Here is a 17,831-nt window from a genome sequence, read left to right as displayed (position 1 = left end):
TATAGCCATGTGACTTGTCTTATTTTGGTATATTTATAGTGATGTATATATATGTGCAAATGGCTCTTGTTAAGTGCTTGATGATGGATTGTAAATGCTTGTGGTGAATGTTTGATATTTGAGATTGGTTTGCTTGTGAATTAGGAAAGTTAATGTTTATTATAAAGCAACCATTTAAGTGATGTGAAAATGTAGAATTTGGCATGAATGGAATAGCCTATTTATATACTTATGAGTATTGTGGATAATGGTCTAAAATTAGCTTGAGTTAAGCTTATTTGAGATTGGATAAATGCATATTTAGGCCATGTTTTGGCGCCATTTGTTTTGATATAGGTATATGTAAATTTGGGTGGCAAGATGGCTAGGTAAATAGCCTATTTTTGTCCACATGGGCAGAGACACGGGCATGTGTCTCAGCTGTGTGTGACATACGGTTAGGTTACACGGCCATGTGTCCCCTGGTGTTGAATTAAAAATCAAGTCAATATACTCCACACGGCCCAGCACAGGGGTATGTGTCTTGGCCGTGTGGCATAAGTTAGTATACCCTACAGTTTTGGCATGGCCTAGCACACGGCTTGGCACACAGGTGTTTGTATCCATTTCGAAGGGCACATGGGCTGGTCACATGAGCATGTGGTTGGTCGTGTGACCCAAGTCAGAGAGTTACAAGGGGTAGGACACGGGCTAGGACACGACCATGTGATCCCATTTCGAATGTCCACATAGCCTGTGACACGGGAATGTCTTTAGCCGTATGATACACACGGCCAGGCCACACGGGCGTGTGTCCCCTGTATTTTGTAAAATTTTTTAAGTTTTCTAGAAATTTCATAAATTATCAGTGTAGTCCCGAACCACTCTTAAAGCATGTTTTCAGCCTTGTAGGCTCGTATTAGGGATAATATGGTTAATGTTGAATGATGATTACATGGAATTGAAAAATGTATGTGAAATGTATGTTTAATTGTGTTGTAAGTACGGTAATGCTCCGTAACCTTATTTTGACATTGAATACGAGTGAGGGTGTTACAAACTTAGTGCCTTAAATCAATTTATTCTTACATAAGGAGTACTAATAATAATCTCATAACCTGAAATATAGAAAAATCAATAATATTCTTCTAATAATTTGTTTCCAGAATTGATGCAAGGACAATAACAACTAACCAATCAGTCACCTTGTTACCTTCCCTTTGCACATGTTGGAATTTAATTGCCTAAAAGTGCCTACATACTTCTTGTATCTTTCAAATGAGAGTCATTGATGGAGTATTTTCCGACAACTCCTTAATTATCTCTAAAGTAGACATAAAATCACTCTCAATAATCGTATCTTGATTTAAATGCATCTTTACAAGGTAAAAATTCTACAAGTCAAAATTTTTAAAATTTTAAATTAGTTCAAATCAAAGAAGTGGTTTTTTCATGCAACGAAGTAGTCTTTAAATTTATGATCTAAAAAAAGCCATAACTTTGAATTTTGGCATCATAATGGTGTTTAAGTCTTTTTTGTTAAATGCTATTATGTGTTACTTGCACAACGTAAGTTAGTCATATGACATTTTCGAATCTAAAAGTCATTTCTAGATGGAAAATTTACCCATCAATTAAAAGAGAATCACATGATGTGCATCATTTAACTTAAAAAATGCTAAATTTTTAACATAAGAGTTTTTTGATTAATTGTAAAAGAAGTGAAGGCTTGTTCGAAATTGTAGATTGCAAATTCATAATTATTCATGATCACTTATTAGAAGGTGATTATTTATTCAAAAGATGCATTTGATTCCATGAGACATGTTTTTCTAAGAAGTATGTCCAATGGAAATCAAACATAAAGGATTGTGACTCTTCAAAATAGTGTATATTAAGTGTATATAAATAGAGGGTCTATAGTGGTCACAAATTACAATTACAATCAATCCTATTTTTCAGAAATTAAAGTAAGAGTTAGGGAATTCCTCGATTTTTCTAATCAAAGGAAATTCGCAAGCTTTGTTGCATCCCGGGAGGACCATTGTCTTAACCCTCTAACAACTTTGTGTGGGGGCAAATAGTTCTCTTTGGAAAGCATCATCCGCAGCTCGAAGTCTACTATTTATTTCAATATCATCTCCGGATCTATCTTCTCCACTCTATATATCCATCAAGGCTCACTAACCATGTTTAACTCATAATGTAATCCCAAGACTTGGACTAACAAAATTATAATTTCAAAATATCATAGTAATCGTACGTGGATTCTATAACCATTGTTATAAAATTAACCTTCAAGTATATACATCAGCAGAATTAGATTTACCATAATTTAAAGACAATATTTAGGAGGTGTACCTAGTCGGGTTAGCTTGAATGTTAAGTAGCTCAACTATTGTTGCAGGTTGTCTTTGCCTTTGTTGAGTTGGTGGTTTTCTTGTTGGGGAAAGAATTCCACTTCAAGTATATCATCTTTGAAACTATTTTGGTAATAACAATTTAAAGTTATGAACAATAACATATACAAAGTAATGTTTATGAAAGATTTAAATCGTTGCTTAAGCTCAATTGGTGGGAACATTAAGGTTTAAGTAAACTTTATAGGTTGAGTTTAAGGTAAGGTATATATCACTTGTTTTTGTTGTATAAGTAGTTAGTATATAAAAGATGGATGCGATGCTCCAATAAATTCCATTTTACCCCTTTCTAATTAAAGATCAATCAAACATGATCCAATCTTTAGTCAAACTTATAAGCAATTAATGACATTTTCCAATCCTTACATTGTTAATCATTCTATGTTGGGATCTAGTGCCCTTAGTGTAGTGATTTCGTCTATGTATTTGTAATTTTTCGAACAAATTGGTTTGATAAAAATCCATCATTATCATTAACACCTTTTGTATAATGTCCTTAATGGTATTTGCATACAAAGAAAAATGAAAGTAAATATTGGCTCACCGATTAACTAACGTTTAAACTAATATTAAGCAATATTATGTGATCAGATTATAATGCGGAAAGGTAACTTACATTGGTAGATAATCTAAACATGTCCTTAGTCTAATCTAAACATGCGAAAAGACTAATATGTTGTCTATCATGTCCACATGGGGAGATACCTTGTATTGGGTATCGGAGTGGATGACTCCCAAAGTAGAATAGATCTTAGATTCGTTTATGGATTTTTTCACTTGTGACATACATAGTGTGACTCACCTTAATCCTAAGTGGATGATGGACTATGTATGTATGACTCGTATACTTTGATGTAAATGAAAGCCCGAGTTCAAATAAATAATGAACCAAAAGCTAGTACATTGGGAATATGACTTTTGCATGATGTAGCATCATTTTCACAATAATGGAATTCATAGTATAATTAAGGGTAAATGATATCCTCTCATCAGCATTACATGATAGATGGAAAGTAACGTGACCACAGGTCATTTGTCTTGAAGATAAATGATTTAATTACTATTTGTTAGTAATTAACGTTTCATGAAGGAATATGTCACAGTTACCGTAAGATAAAATAGAATCATATTGTGAGAATGAATTTATCCCAAAGAGATTAAGGATATCATATGAGAGTAACACACTTATGATAATGTCATTGGTCAATCACTTAATGAGTGCCTTTTGTAATGGTATACAACAAGATAGATAATCATGGTATTTTAGTGGAATGACTCCATGATTAAATAATATTGTAATTAATAGGTGAAAAGCTAATACTTAATTACATATTATTTGAGCTCAATTATATATGTCCAATTGGTCCTTCCATTAGCTCGAGATAACCAAAAATGAATTGCATGTAGAACCAATAATATGAAATGAATGAAAATGATGAAGTAAGATAAATAGATTGCATGTATCACTTTTTGCAAGGAATGTATATTCTCACTAAGTACAAAAGATGGCTTAGAAATTAATTTCATTTATTTGAATTATTATTTAATTAAATAATTGAAGTTCGAAGTAAGAATTAAATTAATTAGTCATTGTGGATTTGTTGAATATGGAATTAAATACATTTCCTCATAAATTTTAATACGGTAAAGTTTTTATTAGAAAATTAAGTTAGTTAATTTAATAAATTAAATTAAATAAAGAATATTTAGGAAATAGAAAATAGTTATTGGGTTGGATAAAAGTTCAAACAACACATAATTATACCCAATGCATGAAAGGCTCAAATAGACCCGGTAAATGCAAAGGGAAACAAACCCTACTTGTAACACCCCATACCCGTATCCTACGTCGAGACGGGATACGAGACGTTACCTAACTTAAACTCGTGCTTACAACCAATTCCGAGTCTCCAAGACTTGGACAAATTTAAAACTTTCTCAAGCTTACCAACACGTCCTTAATATGGGCCTACGAGGCCCAAAACACATATCGAAAATCATTCGGAACAACTCGGGTTCTTTAGTCAACTTTAGAAAAATGACACTTAACACAAGGGCACACGCCCATGTAGGAAGGGCAACACGCCTGTGTGACCAAATCGACATGGTCGTACTATTGGCTTGTGTGACTCACACGGCCTAAGCAATATAGGGACATGCCCATGTCCCTCACCCGTGTGGAATTAATTCTAAATTCACACCTATAGAGGTTTTCACACGGCCTGGCACACGTCCGTGCCCCTAACCCGTATCCTTTACACGGCATGACAAGCCCGTGTCCTAGCCTGTGTGCAAAAACCTGGACATTCTGTTTTTGACGTCAGCAATTCTTAAGGGTCACACGGCTGAGACACACGACCGTGTCTTTGGCCGTGTGTTTACTATCATGCATACTGACTTGCGAACTTTACGTGCAGGGAACACACGGCTGGACAACATGCCCATGGGGTAGCCGTGTGCCTACCCGTATGGACAAAATAAGGCTATTTACCAAGCCTCTTTGCCACCCTTACTTACATAACCTGCATAAGATCACTCTATACCAAAACAAGGGCACATCATATGGTTAAATCAACCACAATAGACAACATTTCAATTGTACAAATTTACTCATCCATAAAAAGTAACATCTACTACACAATATCAAAATCAATATTGACCATTACCCATGGCCTTATACAAAATGAAAGGAGTTAACCCAAGCCACCCATTTGGCTAATTTCTCAAGGACACAAAACAATAAAGTCTAAGCCATATACATGCCATACTCAAAAACAAGAAGTCTAACTGTACCGAGTGCTTCAGATGATAGTGTGATCGTAGCCTCCGACGTCCGTTGAATCCTCGAGCTATTTTAGCATCACTATAAGAAAATGGGAAAAGAGAGGGAGTAAGCATAAAGCTTAGTAAGTTGCACATAAATAAATATACGACAACAATGTTACCATTCATCAACATGCTCATCACACAAAAATGGGCATAAGCACAACTTAGTCATCACTATCCATATAAATCTCATAGCATATATCGAGCTAATATCTCATGCATGTCAAATAAGTACCTGTACCACTCACAACACGGTTATACCTTACTCGTTAGATTAAACTGCATCTCTCACCGTTGAACCGTTCAGAACTTTACTGGATATTCAATAAGCCTCAAACATGGGGTAGGGTGCCGTTGCCATATCCTAAACATGGTCTTATACTGACTATCATCTCATAGCCGATGCATGTCCCAAACATGTCTTACACTGGCTTACGTCTCGAGGCCGATGTATGTCCCGGACATGTCTTACACTAGCACTCATCTTGATGCTGATGCCATATCCCAGACATGGTCTTAAATAGGCTCTCATAATGTGGCTGATGCATGTCCCAGACATGTCTAACACTAGCCCAGAATAACCCATATGTCATGGCATGGATATCCGATTTATTTCCTAGGTTCAAATGGGAACTTTACTATCTCTATTATCATCATACTTTCACAATTCCATAATCAAGCAATTCATGCTATATTAATTCAAATACAAATCAACACACACATTAGCAATGTAGTTGTATTATTTACATACAACTTACCTCGGATTACAAAATGTGGCGACTAGTCAATTTAGTCGATTTGATTGGCTTTCCCCCGATCTAGGTTCAAATTCGCTATTTCTTGATCTATAATAGCAAAATGTATTTATTTAGTCACTAAATAAAATTTGGCAATCGAAAATTCACATCTTCGGTAAAATGACCATTTTGCCCCTAGACCCGAAAATAGATTTTTATCGAATTTCTTCATATCTTAAGCCTATCCAAACTCTTTTTTATCTTATAGTAACCCCAAATTATCACTATTTCACACATATATCATCTATTTTACAACTTATGCAAAATAGTCCTTTCAAGTGTTTTCATGCTAACACCTTTTTCAAAAGTTGTTTATAACAGACCAAGACTCATTTTCTTTCATAAAAACTCAGCAAACATTACAAATACTTTCATGGAAAAACCCTAAACTCCTAATCATTTTGCAAAATAGTGCCCTCATTTGAAAGCTCATGCTTCAAGGGTCTCAAAAGTACAATAATATTCAAGAAAAGCCATTAAAATCACTTACTTGCAAGAGGAATGAGTTTTTGAAATTTTTGAAGCTCAAAACCCCTAAAAATGGCTGAAAAATATGAGGAAATGAAGAAAGAATGAAAGAAAAAGATGATAGCTAAGCTTAGGGCATTATAATATCATACATTATGTTATCAAATTACCTAATGTTGACTTTTCAACATTTTTATCTCACATGGCCGGCCAGCTAAGATTTAAGAGTCTTTTTGCCCTTTAAAGACCCCCAAATTAAGGTTCATAACAATTTAACACCCTTAGCTATCAATTTAAGACTTTTGCACTTTATGCGATTTAGTCATTTTTCGAAATTAAGCAAGCAAACGCTAAAATTATTTCACCAAATTTTCCATGCACTAATATAAACTTATTATAAGTATAAAATATTAATAAAATATCTTCTCTGACTTCGGATTGGTGCTCCCGAAAGCACTATTTGATTAGGCCCAAAATCGGGCTGTTACACTAGTAATCTCTAGGACATGTCTTGCCCCTATATATTCTAGTTAAAGAAGAACTTCTATTTTCTATTAAAATATTATTAAGTAGATAAAATATTATTATCTAGGGCAATAAATTCTTGTACAGTTTCTCTCTATATAAGAACTATGTGTTGATCTATTAATATACATTATTGAGCGTTGTTATTTTGTCAGAAAATAGTAAATTTATTTTACAGAATAAATTCTATTTTCTAGAAAAAAAATTCATAGTTTCTAGTTATAGAGAGAATTAATGTTCCCACTAAAAGTTAATAAAAATTTTCATTCTGTGCACTTGGTTTGTATTGTTTGATCCCACACTTAAAGCATTTCGGATTCGAAAATAGTAGAGAAGGCCATTCACTTTTGTTTATAGTTCCTTTATGCGTTTTCAAATGAAGAATTTGTTATTTCCATTTATGTTTAGGGTTCTATGAACTTTTCATCCATGGAAGAAATGTTTCTCCATTAGAGTTTTCTTACAACGATTTTGTCTGCTTTTATGGCATGGTTATGTTTGCTTTTATGGCATGGTTATGTTTGCTTCTATAGCATGGTTGTTTAAGTTTCTGTTTAGTTTTTTCGGTTTTCCAAGCGTCTGGAAGAAATAGGGTAAATTTGTTGTTTGACGATTTGTTGAGTGGTTATGGTGGCGGTTTTGGCAATGCTATTCATAGAAAGTAGGAAAGTTGAAGAGTGGCATATCAATTCCGACGAGGGGGAAGAGGAAATTGGGTGAGGGGTAGGAAGGCAAGAGGTAATGGTGAACGACAGGGGGATGGATTGCAGGAAAACCCTTGCCGTTAAGCGCCGTGGTGGGTCGAGTGGACTTCAAATCGTCAAAGATGTTGCCACTAGATTGAGGAGTGGATATGAACTAGATGCTATCATCTTAGAGAGGAATGAGGGCAGATTGAGGGTGAATAGATGGTGTTGGATCTTGTCAGAGTCGGGGTTTCTCATCATTCATTTGTCATGGGAGACATGTGGTATCAAGAGAGCTTTGTACGTATCAATGTGAAAATGTCAGTTTGCAGGAGGGGCAACTCAAACAGTGTTTGGATGCGCATGGGTCTTCCTTCAAGATGCTAGTCAACGAAGGGGACCCCGATCTTTTTCTTCTTGTAGAAGACAAACGACAAAACGTGTCCAGGGAGGTGATGTGATGGGGTTAGGCCTGAAGGTGATAGTGGCGGGAGACGGAGGATTGGAATGGATCTCAACGGTCGGGGTGCCTACCATCGGCTTGTTTACTATCGGATGCTTCTGCTACCGTCTGCAACTAGCAACGAATGTGGACAGAGGTAACTTTGGGAGCTTTTCAATTTCTTTGTATTATGGTTTTTAGATGAGGAAAGCTCAAATGCAGTTGGAATCTTGCTTTTCTTTTGATGTTTTCTTTTTAAGTTCAATGGTTTGTATTTTATTTGGATTTTTTTTTATTTTTTATTCCTATTTGTAAAACGTTGTCGTATTGCGTCAATAAAGATGTCCAACTTTTGTTTAAAAAAAAGTCTCAAGGTAATTTTATGTGGTGTTTATTTTTTAAATAAATTTTTATTAATAATTTTAAAAAAATTATTTTATTATAGTATCATTTTTTTAAAGTTTTCCAAAAACATCCTATCGAAATTAATCTCAGCATTTTAATTTCCTATATTACCTAATTTATTATCTTTTTACTTAAGTTATGTAAACATTGGGAAAATTTTAACGTATATTTTCTAATAATTTTATACACTAAAATTATTATAAAAAAGCATATTATTTATAATAAAAAATATTTTTCCTTGTACATAAATCTTTTAATTAACAATTTATACACTTTTAATAATATATTCTTCGCTTTTCATTTATTTACAATTTTCAATAAATTTATAATATAAAAACCAACTAAAAATATTGTCATAATGTTACAACTTGAAAATGAGTTAATTAAAACACAAATCTATTGCTTTAATAATACTATACATATTTCAATAAATAACATCAAAGTTCATTATATTTTATCCTATTTAAATACAATTAATCCATGCATCGCATGTAGGGGTGTTTAAATTTCGATTAAAACTAAATTAACCGACTGAACTAATCTAATTCGGTCGGAGGTCGGTTAATAATTTTTTAGAAGTGCGGTTATTGGTTAATTCGGTTCGAAATTAGGTAATTAACCGAACTTCATACTTAATAATACAAATTATATTTAGTTTTAATTTGGTTAATTCAGATAATTCGGTCAAATGAATATTACCAATTATGTTTTATACTTGTTTTAACTATATATATATAAATTTTAGTTAATTTGGTTAACCGACCGAATTAACTAAAATATTTTAGTTCGGTTATTTTTTTTTTAAATTTTGGTTCGGTTAACTGTTAAAGGATTAAAAAGTTCAGTTAATTCAATTAATACTAGTTCAGTTTAATTAACCGTTCGGTTAACCGTTTGAATACTCCTAATTACATGAGATAAAGAATTAGTATATGTAATATAATAAGGTACATAAGCTATATATGCTACAAGTGGTGCATTTATGTTTCTTATTTAATTTTTACATTTTTAAAGGTAATTTTGATATTTAATTTTAATATTTTTAAAGATTATATTTTGAATTTAAAATAAAAAAAAACCTGTTTCTACTTATTCAAAAAATTCACTATAAAAATCAAAAACATTTTTTATAACGTCAACCTCACGTCTATTAAATTAAACAAAACTTAAATTCTTAAAAATATAACTTGAAAAAGTTATAAATATTAAAATATTAAAAATAAAATAAAATTTTAAATAGTTAATTAAAATTATTTAAATAATAATTTTTTTAAAAAATAGTGTTAAAATGTATTTAATAATTTAGAAACATATTTAAAAGCTTAAGATATTGTTAATAAATTAAAAATGTTTAAAACTTACTTTATTTTTTAGCCATTTTTTTTACTTAAATTAGAATTTTTTACAGTAATATAATTTTGAAATTAAAATATGCTAAAAACTTTTAGGACATAAATTTTAAAATTAACTTTAATAAATTTGAATAAATTTAAATATTTCAGCTAATTATAGATATAAACTATTTTCAACTAAAATAATGGATGACAATATTAAATAAACTTTTTTCCATCAAGCCGGATTTGAGTAAAATTTTTTTTCCCTTGGGCCTAAATTAAATAAATTTTTAAATATTTTTACTTGAAATTTAATTGTAAAAAATATAAATATTACTATAAATTAAAATATTTCAATATTTTTAAAAGAGGTTAATACAAAATTATACAAAAACTTTGATTTAATATGCATTTAATACGTTACCTTTGATTTGGTGGAGTTATACACATAAAACAATGATTGTAGTTTAAATGTATATATGAAACTTTAATTTTGATTTAATCATACACATTTAAAACTTGTGGCCAACATCTACCCCCTTAATGGGTCTACAGAATGTAGAGGATTAGTTATTAAGCTCGCTTCGGTAAATATCTTAATAAATAAATAAAAAGAAAAGAAATAAATATATCAATTTATTTTTATATTAAATAAATGTAACTATTTTTGTATGTAATATATAAGCATAAAATGATATTATATAAATAATTATGGGGATAAATCTCAAAATTATACATGAATTTTGGTTTAAAGTGCAATTGTAAATATAAACTTTAATTTGGTGCAATTATACACGTGAAAGTCTAATTGTGGTTCAAATGTATACTTGAAACTTTAATTTTGATTTAATCATATACGTTTAAAATTTATTTTGATATTGGATAAATATAATTATTTATGTATGTAATATATAAACATAAAATGATGTTTTATCAATAATTTTGTTAATAATTTACAAGAATTGGATCAAATCAAATATCATATATAAAATTACATAAAATCAAAATTCATATATAAAATTACACATTAGACCAAAATTTATGTATAATTTTGAGATTTATCCCTTTTTAAATTAGCGATATAAGTTATTTGAATTAGTTAAGTTAGCCTAAGCCTGGACCTAGATTTTTTTTTTAAATTTAGGCTTCGGCTCAAGTAATGGATAGATCTATTTATCAAACATTTATGAAATAAGTTACCTTTTTTAAATACAAACTTCTCATTAGAATTTTTTTTCCACTTTTCAAAATCATTTTATTTATAAAATGTTGAGAAATTTATACAAAAAAATTTAACAAAGAAATATTACATAAATTTAATAAATACACAAAATCAATCAATGCAATGCATAAGTTTTTCGAAGTTTTATTGTGATTAGAATTAAAAATATTTTAAAACTTTTAAGTATTATACAATTTTAAAAGGAAGAAAAATATATATTCTACGTTCTTCTTTTTAATGAAGATAATTTTATTAATTGTGTATGATTATATTAAATACAATAAAATTTTTATTTTTAATAGATTTTGAGACCAATTTTAATTCTTGAATTTATTTCACAATTTAATTTTTTAAAATAAAAATATTTTTGAATAATAAATAAAAAATTGATTTTATTATAAATAAATTTTTTATTCTAATTGTAATCCATTACAAGTAATGATGTAATATATTTATAATATTATTATAATAATAATTTTATTTTAATTATGATTTATTATATGGATTTTATATTAATATTTAAAAATATTTACTATAAATAAGTTTTATAAATAAAAATTTAATAGATTACATAAACACATTTTCATCTATCTTTAATCTAGGAAATTATATAATAATAATTTAATACAATATTTTATCAAATAAAATATTGAATTGCAAAAATATAAAAAATATAAAATAATTTAAATTTAGTTATAATATTAATCATAAAAGTAAATTTATAAAAATTATAAAATAAATTTAATATATTTTAATTGATATATACAATCAAATTCGTATCTCGTCAAGTAAAAAAAAGTTAATTAATGTTTATTTAATAGTTAAAATTTTATATATATATAAAATGAATAGTTAAAGATATAATTGAATAGAGAATAAAATATGAAGGTTGAATGGATAAAAATATTAATTATATAAAAAATTACTAAAAGAGTAAACAGTAATTAAATTTTACACCGATTAAGTGTAACCCTCCCCCATGCAATTAATTTTACCTCTACTTCTAAACTGCCCCTAATCCCTCCAAAGTGGGAGAGTAAAAATAAACCGTCGGTACATGTGTGGTAATAATATTACCGACGAAAGCTGGCGCGAAAGCCTCTGCCAAGATCTCAAAAACGCCATGGATCTAATCTAATCTAAACCCAACGATTTCCAAGCTTTAGTTTCTTTAGCCTGAAGGCGAAAACAAAATGAAGAAGACGGCTCAATCTTGGTTTCTAGGCGGACCCAGCAGCGGCGGTCTCGATAAACAGAAATCGGCGTCTTTGCTGGCTGATTGGAACGCTTACGCCTCTTCCCAAGACCCTGATGCTTCCGCTCTCGGCTTCGATATCGAATCCGCCTTGCGTACCACCGGTGATAAAGTTAGTGGCACCTTTAACGTGTACGTATTTCTTGTGGCCTTTCTATTTGATTTTTGATAAACAACTGTTTGTTGTTCTAGTTTATCTTGTTTTCTTTGGCAACTAGATTCGATGTGGGTTTATTTAATCAGATAAATTTGTTCCCTTTAAAAAAGGACGGAAGGGGGGGGGGGAGGCTTAAATGCAATTTATTCAGGTCATATAAGTAAGGATTGGATTTCAGACTCTCTTGTTGGAGGTGTCAGGTCCTGAGAAGGTTTAGCGCTAAGATTAATGTTTGCTCAATTTGGCTCAAATATGTTATTTTTTCAAGCAAGGAACTTGATCCCAAATTCAATAACCAAGAAATGTTTGATAGTGAACGAATTGAGTGTAGCTTGACATATTTACACGACCACTAGTCGGGTTTTGACCTTGTAAAAGGATGGTAAGATTTGTTAGATGTAATAAACGAACCTCTCAACTTCCTTATTTTCCAAAATATTAGAAAAATTTGGCTTTGCAATCATTTTTGGTTTATTGGATGGTTGATACAGAGCAATAATGATCTAAAGAGAGGCAAAGATGACAGCTTTTGGAGCATGCCATTGTGCATGGTTTAGGTGGATCAATGTTGATAAGTTGTCATTCCTTAAGGTAGCAATGTTTGGATTCTTTTACTTCCGTATGTTTGGTGAAACCTATTGGGAATTTGCCTTTCTTTCCTTGTAGTGTGGTTACAGAGCATGGCATTGACAAGTTTCATGTTTGAGATATTGTTAGGCTGTAATTGCAAATGTATCAAAACAAGAGTTCATGGATGTTTCAATATAGGTTGCTTCATTTGCAAGTACTTGTTATGATTCACTGAGTGAGCTTTCCAAGCAAAGTAGATAAGGTTTTTCATGTCACTACCATTAGCTCTACTACAGTTTAGTGCTTGGCCCCATTTATTCTGGCTACCTGCTCTCCTTGCATCCATAGTTTTCAAAGTTTCTCCCTATGCATTCTACCTGTGGTGCTGCTGATAATTAGTTATGATTTTATGTATTTTATGAGTATTAGTAGTATGATCATGTAGGTTCAATAGATTTCTTGTGAATGTGAGGAAAGGATAATATCTGTGCTTGCCTTGATACAGCTTATGTCAATAATATTAAGGGTTGCCTTGATTAAATGATTATCATCTTAATCATATTCTGGTTTCTGTAGAGCATAAGAGGCCAAAGCCTTATTATGAGAAAGTCTGGGTTATTTATTTATTTATTTGAGCTTTTGTCAGTATTTTCTTCGTAATTATTATGTCATATATTTCAATGATGATGCTGATTTACCTCTTCAGGGTCTCAAAAGGAGTCAGAGGCTTACCTGGCAGTTTTCAGTCTGCAAGCAGGAATGTACCTTCTGCTAAATCCTTAATGTACTTCGGTGTGCTCCTTGCTTCTGGAGTGTTCTTCATCTTCATCGCATTCACCATGTTCCTTCCAGTGATCGTTTTGGTGCCTCAGAAGTTTGGGATCTGCTTTACAATAGGTTGTGCATTAATTGTTGGTTCATTCTTTGCTTTGAAAGGTCCTAGATATCAACTTGTGCATATGTCCTCCAGAGAGGTATATTTGTTCACTTCTTTTATGTATGGTCATATTTTAGTTTTACAACTTGAAACTTGCCATTTAAAGACCACCCCTGAATTCGAAGTAATTTTTTATTTGTTTCCTTCTTACAATCTCCTTACGTATTTTGCATTTTCAGAGGCTGCCTTTTACATTGGGTTTTGTTGGCAGCATGGTGGGAACCATTTATGTTTCCATGTGGCTTCACAGTTATGTTCTTTCCGTGCTGTTCTCCTTGTTACAGGTATTACCACCATATCATCTATAATTTCTTTGGTTTATTAGGGAAATGGGGGTACTGGGATAGCAGCCAATGCAGTTTTGAGTAGAGTTCTTCTATATCTATAAAGAGCCTAAACTGCTGTTATGCATAAATTACTGGTCTGACAGCTGATTGCTGGCTGATTTATAAAATTGTCAAATGCATTCTTTATGTGCTAGCTGTTTCACTAACAAATTGAATGCCGTATTTTCAAGTAAATTACGTTATTCATACAATGCCTTGTACAAACACAATTTTGTTAGTGATCTTCCAAGATCTAGTGTTTTTCCAGCATAAATTTTTTTCAAAGATGTGAAAGTAGTATGATATGTTATGTTACGAAAAGTAATCGTTAGCTGCATGTTGTATTACTAAATTCTGCATAAAAGTTTTGGAACACAGTTAGTAGAAACTGATGTCTCCTCTTCAATCTGATTTAGGTCGTTTCACTATCATACTATGCAATATCTTACTTCCCAGGAGGATCTTCTGGCTTGAAGTTTATATCTTCTATAATTGCCTCATCGGTCTTGAGATGCTTTGGAAGGTGATATGGGATTCATGTATTTTGGGTTTAGTAACTCTGTTGTTGCAGCTATTACAAGATTCATTCTGATATCAATTCTTTGTGCAACATTTAGTAAGTTTGTGTATAAATATCATTGCACTAACTTTGTGATGAAATAATGAGATATATATATAATGAAGAATGTTATTAAGAAATAATTGTCTGTTTACTACCCAAAGTAGCTAAACTATTTCCTTGGCGTATAGCATTTGAGAAAGAAATGTGATCAAATAACGATTTCAGGGCGATATGGGAGAGATCTAAAACTTTCGCATCCCTTTCAACAATTATCCTCTTGAACCCCATGCGTATACCCAATTATTTCATGGTAATCTTAAGCACCGAGAAAATCCTCATGGTCAGGGGTAATAATGGCAACCCCAACCTTAATAACACCATTTCCCCGGGGCTATTCATTTCACACACCCTCTCTGCCTGGGTAAGATCAGTTTATGCAGCAACTTACCAAAGGTTAACTCTAAAAGGTGTTAATTCTGAATGGAATAACTATTAATTTGATTAACCAAAATTTTGAGACTTATTAATCGGTCGAAACTTGGTACTTTTTTTTTCTTTACTTTTAATTAAAACAACAACAAATAACAATACTAAATTAAAAACATTATTATTTACTTTGTTTATTATTTTTATTTTTGTTGACTTTTTAGTTTAATTTTGTTTTTTTTTTAAAAATATTTTTAGTTTTCATAGCAAGAATATTTATAAATCCATTAGTTTCTATATATTGGGCTTGTATAATGTATAGGCCTATCTTTAATATACTGGATCTATCTATAATATATTGAGCCTGTAACATATTATTAATAATTCCGGTTAATCGGTTAATTTAATTAATTATTCGATTTCCAATCAAATTAAGTGATAATCAAAATTTATAAAAACATTAAATTGATCTTTGACCAAATTAGGTTCGTGACCTACCGATTAATCGAACTAATTCAAGTTAGTCGGTCAATTAAGTTAAAACCGAAAAATGATCACCCTTAAAAATTAGTGAATCCAATTCTATTAGTATATAAGGGAAAATTCGAACCACTTAATTTGTCACTAAAAAACTACAAGTTAAATGCACATCATATGCACACACGAATGCCAAGTTGAAAATTGATTGAAAATTGACTTTGAATCAATTTAAAAATTAGGACATAAATGTTACTTATAACTTTGAAAAGAAGGAAATCTTTGTATTTCTTGATTACAAAAGAAATTCCTTTGATTCTTCTCTTTGGTGAAGTTTTTATTTGAAGATTGCCAAGACTTGAATTTGGATAGATGTGGATTACCTCAATTGTAATGGTGGCTTGCTCTTAAAATGAGTTTGGACCTCCTTCCTTCAATTGAAAAAGATTGAAAAGTTGCTTTCTTTAGAAACGAAAGGCATTTTTCTTCAAAAATAAGTTTTGTCATCTTTTCTTTGATCAAACAAGATTGGAATGGAGCTTTCTTAAAAAATGATATGGTGTTCTTTTGGATTTCTTCAAGTTTTTTTTTTTACTTCTTTTAGAAATTCTTTGAGATTTTGGAGATAACTTCAAGTATGCAAAATCTCCCCTTTAGAGAACTTTTGGATTTCTAAACTTGTGAAGGTGTAAAATGACTTGGAGGTTCCCCCTTTTTTCATTCAAATAAAAATATTCAAAACAAAACAAACAACAACTCCATAGCAGCAACACAACAGCCAGCTCCCCTTAAAACTCCATCTCTCCCTTTCTGTAAAAAGACTAAACGAACTCCTCCAACTAGGGTGTTTTCTCAAGATTGCATATGGTTTCAACAAGTCTCGCATTTTTTGTTGTAACTGTTGCGGAAGCGACGATAATATTAATAACAATATTATCAGAAATATTTAGATAATTATTATGCCAACAATTATACTAAGAAAATTCCCAGTTAAATTGGAGGGGTCACAATGGTCCCGCTTAAAACCCAACAACTAGACAGAACTCACTTAGATATTTATAGCAATAATAACTAAATAAATATAACCAACATAAAGCTATTAAATAAAAGCAAACAAATAAGAAATAAAATACCAGAGTTTTAACGAGGTTCGGCCAATTTAGCTTACGTCCTCGGACACTACCAAATTAATATTTCCTCTAGAAATATTACAAAGGAGAAGATTTTGGGATAATACAACCAAAGGGGAGGGGTTCTATATATAACAAACTAAACCCCCTCCATTTCTATCTTTTCCTAATGTGGGATATTGCCAATATTCAACAAATCTCCACCTTGGCGATATTCCACATCTTCGAACATCTTCTCATAACACAAACTTCAATAGTGTCTTCAATTTTGCAACCAATCGCATTCTTCCCTTTTGGTAGTTGTGCCAGCTTCACGTCTTGTTTTTCTCTAGAGATTGCATTTCCTCTTCCATTGCACCTAACCATCTATTATTCTCTAAACTCTGAATGTCTTCGGTGTAAGTGGATGGAATATTATCAACAACTGGAAGTGCATAAGCTACCATGTCAGTGAAACGAGCTGGTTTCTGAATTTCTCGTCTCTGCCTTCTGACTGCAATTGGCTCTGATTGCTGTTGAGGTTCTTGGGTAGAAACCTCTTCCTCATCTGACTCTGCATCTGCCAATGAAGAATCACTAGTGGTACCTTCTGCTGGAATTACCACACTCTGCTCAAACTCCACCTGCTGCGGAGTACACTCCACCTGCTGCGAAGTACTACTCACTCCTTCTGGATTTACCTTATTCAACATGGCAGATTCATGAAAGGTAACATCCCTACTGATTATCGTCTTCTTTGCCTCTAGACACCACAAACGATATCCCTTAACACCAGCATTGAAGCCCATGAATAGAGCCTTCTTTGCTCTTGGATCTAACTTTGATTCTTTCACATGATAATATGCAATAGAACCAAAAATGCGCAAGGTGTCATAATCAGTAGCAGG

At 31.6% G+C, this 17,831-nt stretch overlaps 1 protein-coding gene across 2 annotated transcripts; it reads left to right on the top strand.

Moving 5' to 3' along the window:
* The first annotated feature begins 12,108 nt into the window (after positions 1-12,108).
* Positions 12,109-15,080, top strand: LOC107955300 (protein transport protein SFT2). Of its 2 annotated transcripts, XM_041116992.1 has the most exons (5): positions 12,355-12,491; positions 13,008-13,107; positions 13,793-14,060; positions 14,203-14,307; positions 14,766-15,080. In XM_041116992.1, the coding sequence occupies exons 2-5, from the start codon at positions 13,082-13,084 to the stop codon at positions 14,874-14,876; spliced, it is 510 nt and encodes a 169-aa protein (XP_040972926.1). In that variant the 5' UTR covers positions 12,355-12,491; positions 13,008-13,081; the 3' UTR covers positions 14,877-15,080. The 2 variants fall into 2 exon arrangements, with proteins under 2 accessions (XP_016746526.2, XP_040972926.1); XM_016891037.2 differs by lacking the exon at positions 13,008-13,107 and having other exon boundaries at positions 12,109-12,491.
* Positions 15,081-17,831: the final 2,751 nt, after the last annotated feature.

This window comes from Gossypium hirsutum, chromosome A07 (genome assembly GCF_007990345.1).
Source record: "Gossypium hirsutum isolate 1008001.06 chromosome A07, Gossypium_hirsutum_v2.1, whole genome shotgun sequence".
Classification (NCBI taxonomy): domain Eukaryota; kingdom Viridiplantae; phylum Streptophyta; class Magnoliopsida; order Malvales; family Malvaceae; genus Gossypium; species Gossypium hirsutum.
Note: the sequence above shows the minus strand (reverse complement) of the source record. Positions and strands in the feature narration are given on the sequence as shown.